Below are 4,823 nucleotides of genomic sequence, written 5' to 3' on the forward strand. Positions count from 1 at the left end.
AGAAAACTTGACCGCATCGAGTTGGACCATAAATTTTGCGAAACAGCAGCGCGGGGGCAGAGTGTAACGTTAACGGTGGGCCGGGGCTGGGGCCGGGGGGCCTCGGGGGCGGCCGGACGGCCGGACCGGGGGCAGCAGTAGTGCCGGGGGCGGCGCCGGGGGGCGGCTCCCAAGGCGCGCAGGCCACAAACCCCTCGGCCCGTAAAATCGAATTTATGTCCTTCGGTTAGTTAATGAGACTTGCCTCCTCAAAGTATGCGCGGGGCGTCGGCCCCGGCCGCGCAGGCCTGGTTCCGCCCCTAGATGTGTTGCGGGGCCGGAGTTACACAACACCGTGCGGCCTTGTTCGATTATAAATAATTTTATTACAGCATAAATGCGGAGGTATTGTCGGCTCCAGTCAGGGAACACGGCGCGCGAGCAGGAGGGTAAGAGCCCCCGCAGCTGCCGCGAACAGGAGGGCGCGGCTGGGGGCGGCAGCGGCGCCGCTCGGCACTCGGTTGCAGAATCCCAAACTGCACGAGTTTGTCACGGCCTCGAAGTGCCTCTTGAAGTCGGACCAGGAGCACAGAGAGTCGGGGTCGGTGCAGCCCGCGATGGCCACCGGCCGCTCGTTCACGTACAGCCTGATCTTGTACTTCTCGCCGCTCTGGGCCGGGCACCTGCGCAGCCACGGATGAAGACATGATCATGATGACGTCGGATTAGAATGGACAGTCAATTTCAAAGTTACAATTTTGTAAACAAATAATTGCGAATAGTGTTAAAATTAATTGCGAATAATTTGACTTAAGTTGAAATCACATTTGACATTTTCGTGTCTATATCGAGAACAGTGTTGGTGCTGTGCAGTCAAACCACGCCCTCCCTGGCCCTTTTCTTCGAAGCCGCATCAGACAAGCGGACGGGTCCGGCTTTGCCTGTGACAAGATGAGGTTAGGTTGCCCGCCTGACGTGGGGAGCTCCCGTTTCCACTCACTCGTACAGCACGGCGGCGAGGTTGGCCGCGAAGGGCGCTAGCCGCGACATGGTCCAGAGCCGCTCGTTTTTCATCGTCTCGTAGTCGGCGGCGGTGAGGGGCCGCGCGTCGTGGCCCAGCCCGAGCTCGGCCAGCGTCATGTGGATGGCGGTGGAGTGCGTGAAGTACATGCTGCCGGCCTCGCGCGCCTCGCCGCGCTCGAACGCACTGCGAAGGGGAGCGGATGCGCGTCGTTTGAATTTAGTCGCTTTGAGGACGGTCCGCGTGGGAACGCCCCTCGCCGCTGCTGCAGGCTGCAGCCTCTGCTGCCGCCACCTCTCACCTCAGCTTATCGACGACGTCCTTGACGAGAGGGCAGCCGAGCTGCTGGTTCATGGCAGTTCCGTATCCGTCTACGTAGTAGTACTTCATGTCGGAGCCGTACTCGAACACCTGTCAATGCAGAGACGCTCCAACACCTTCATTTCTATGAAAAATACGATTGTCAGCCACTCTCACGACCTCTGATATCTGCCCGTGAAGATGCTCTAGCGGCTGTTTGTAAAGGCCACATCAGGCCACACATCGGTCACGAATATTACTTAAATGTGAGACTGTCTCACATTTTGTACTGAATGAAGGAAGTTTTACACTTAACGACGTCATAAGGCCTCGGTCTTAGGCGCATGCTGCCTTTCGTGACCACACGACTAGCACACGTTGGACACGCTTTTGGACTCATTCAAAGTGTGAGTCACATTTCAGTTATCAGCGATGTCGTGCCGCACCCTCCTGCGGGCCCACGAGAAAAGCTCGGACAGCGGGCCGGTCTGCGAATCTTTACTGTATACGGTTGAACCTCTAGCTTAACGTTCCACGAGTACAAGACGTCAGTTTTAACAACTGTGAGAATTACTAGTCTGTCTGTTGGAACTGCGAGACTATTCAGTCTGTCAGTAGTTTGAAGCTTAAATAAGAAGCTACGGAGGGCTGGTTAAGTATGACAGCTCCTTTTGCAGAGTTGCTGATTGCTTACCCGCAAATCCTCCTCGTCAAAGGCCGCGCACCAGGCCGCCTCAGTGCCGGGGTCCCACGCCTGGGCGTAGCGGCAGGCCTCCCAAATAGGGGCCACGTCGTCTGGCGTGAAGGGATCAGAACAATTAATTAAAATCGGTGACACCAGAGTGCAGTGTGTTAACGTTGACCTGAAACATCCAACAAGTGCGTCTATAATCCGCTGTTTCGGAATTACTAAGTTCAGCCAATAATGCAAGGTCTCCTAGCGCCTGGTAGATAGGCTAAGCATCTTGCTCGTAGTGCGTGCGTGTGATGCGGGGTGGCCTACCCCGAGTCTCGCAGGCGCTGAGCTCTCCGTAACTGTTCTCCTTGATGGTTAATTGTTGGTAAAGAACGATTTAAAAAAAGGCTTGCCACGGTTTTTTTTCTCACCGTAAGTGAGGCCCTCCTGGAAGCCCAGGCGGTCGGCGATCCTCGCCAGGGCGGCTCGCATGACGGGCCCGCCCTTCTCGAAGGCCGTCACCTCGGCGCGCACGCTCGCGTTCTTGTCCACGGCCGCAGTCCACGCCGGGCACAGGTCGTAGAACTGAATCGGATCGCACTCGCATGAGAGGGGGCACAAACCTCGAGTATTCGCGGTAAATGGGGGAAATTAGAACCAACAATATTCACAGTCGATACTAGCGAATATTCAGTGATTATTCACTATTTCAGTGTATTGATAAGAACACTAAATTTTGGAGGTGGTGCCCCCCCCCCCCACCTCCTTTCACTCACGTCAGGTCACTGCTAATATCATTTTCACCGCCGACTCCGGGGGAGGCGAATCTGCGCGCTCACCTTTAGCAGCGGGTCGTCCGGAAGAGGCTCGGGCAGGTTGATGGGTTCTTCAAACAGGCCATTACCATACCACTTTGCGCTCGCCTGGGTCCTCTGCGTGTCGGTGCTGCGGAACTGCGGAAAGCAGGAAAACCGGTCAAAATAATTTACCCGCCTCCCTTCGTCTACTTGCTTGGACTTATTTATCTTTGACATACACACGCGCGCGCGAAGGTACGTACAGACACACACACACACACTCACATTCTTTGCCCAACCTGCGCCCTGCTCCCTCCCGACACTTTGGCCGCTCTCTCCCCCTCCTCACCGTGAAGTTGTCCGGGTGTGGGTGGCGGCGGAAGAACTCCGAGTAGCGCCGCTTGAAGCGTCGCCCGACGCCCTGCAGGTCCCGCTCGCCCTGCGGGTGCAGCGTGTTCCCCTGGGCCTGCGTCACGTTGAAGGTCCAGCCCAGCATCCGGTCCAGCGCCTCGGGCGCGCAGCTCGCTCGCCCCGCCCGCACGTTGTCCCTCAACCGCGCTTGCAGCGCCGGCACCTGCTTGGCCAGCTTGCCCACCTGCTTGGCGCTCGGGTATCGCGTGCCGTGGCGCAGAGTGTGCCAGAGGTAGACGGCGGAGCAGCCTGAACAGTCGTGTGTTTTCGAAGACCATGGTTAGATTTTGATAGGGTTCTGAACTACACTTTTCTGAACAAAAATCCTATTCAGTGTTGTTATTTGAGCTCCAACCCCTCGGACCAGCTATGAACCGCTCAGCAAACAGTGTTTCCTAGTTGTCTATAAAAGTCCAAGAAGCTACACAAAAAACACATAAGTTGCAACAGTTCGGCAAGGTGCAAATACACTCTCAATCCTATATAGTACCTTTTGCGTTGGTAAACAATAAACGTACATCAGCGCACCACGCCACACATCACATCAAACGCCGCCGGTGGCCCAGTTCTAGAGAAACGAGAGAGGGGATTGTGGGGGATTGGGCACTTTTCCTTCTAGTAGACAAAACCTTTGGTGACTGTCTAAAAAGTCCACACAAGAGGCTCGATCAGATAAACCCGATCAGATTAAACTGCACTGCTACACAGTTTGAATAAAGCATTCCGGGTAAAGCTGACATGCAGAAGAATGCGGGGAAGAAGAAAACGGAAATCACTATGCTTTAACAAGGTGACTTCCGTTTTTTGGTCTGCGTCTGCATTTCAGCTTTACCGGAATGCTTTATTCAGTTTGTTGGCACGCGGTTTTCACACCGGAACATCAACTCCAGCCAGGATCACGCTCACCTTGCACCACGTCCTGGGGGGCGGTGTCGTCGCCGTGCACGAGCTGGTACGCCGTCTTGCTGCTGTAGCGCGCCTGCGGCGCCCTGGCCCCCGAGCAGGCCGCCGCCGAGGCGGCCGCGGCCGCGAGCGCCAACAACAGCGCGCCCGTCAGCGCCGGCGACATGTCGACTGAGGCCGCCACGCGCGGCCGTCCGTGACGCGGCGCGAATCCTGTCCTCTATCGCGCTCTCTCGCACTCACTCCTCCGGGCGCGGTGAGCAGGTGAGCAGGTGACCGGCGGCGCTGCCTCTCGGGCTCTGGCCTGCTCCTGCCCCACTCCACCAGCCGCCTTCCGCGGGCGCGCCGCCGCCGACTCGCGATGCACCGCTCCCTCTTGGATCGTGCCCCGCCGCGCTCGTATTATCTCTTTTCCGTCTCCTGTGTTCTGCGTATCGAGCGCCTCGTCGATAGTGTGGAGATCGCGATCGCAGTGACCGGCGTTTTTCGGCGCCTAATCAGTCAGTATCACGCTAGCTTGTGTGTGGTGCATAGGTGCGCGCGCGCGCGCCAAACAAGAACGCGTGGCGAAGCAGGATCCGCGAAGCGCGAGGGGGAGAGAGAGAGCCAGCGAGCGAGGGCGAGCGAGAGAGCGGAAAGGGTTGCCTGCGCAAGAGAGATAAAGCAAATCCAGGCCCGCGTGTACTTTGTGTGCGTCCCCCCCTTTCCCCGCTGTCAGCCACGTGAATTTCTCATA

General features: G+C 57.2%; 1 protein-coding gene across 1 annotated transcript; it reads right to left on the reverse strand.

Moving 5' to 3' along the window:
- Positions 1-342: 342 nt before the first annotated feature.
- Positions 343-4,425, reverse strand: LOC113208122 (multiple inositol polyphosphate phosphatase 1-like). Its single transcript, XM_026424988.2, has 8 exons — positions 4,091-4,425; positions 3,123-3,433; positions 2,816-2,929; positions 2,408-2,561; positions 1,995-2,095; positions 1,302-1,411; positions 980-1,186; positions 343-662 (listed from the first exon to the last, which is right to left on the reverse strand). Exons 1-8 carry the CDS (start codon positions 4,251-4,253, stop codon positions 401-403), a joined length of 1,422 nt encoding a protein of 473 aa, XP_026280773.2. The 5' UTR covers positions 4,254-4,425; the 3' UTR covers positions 343-400.
- Between the last annotated feature and the right edge of the window lie 398 nt (positions 4,426-4,823).

This window comes from Frankliniella occidentalis, unplaced genomic scaffold (genome assembly GCF_000697945.3).
Source record: "Frankliniella occidentalis isolate FOCC.00 unplaced genomic scaffold, Focc_3.1 Scaffold8, whole genome shotgun sequence".
Lineage (NCBI taxonomy): Eukaryota > Metazoa > Arthropoda > Insecta > Thysanoptera > Thripidae > Frankliniella > Frankliniella occidentalis.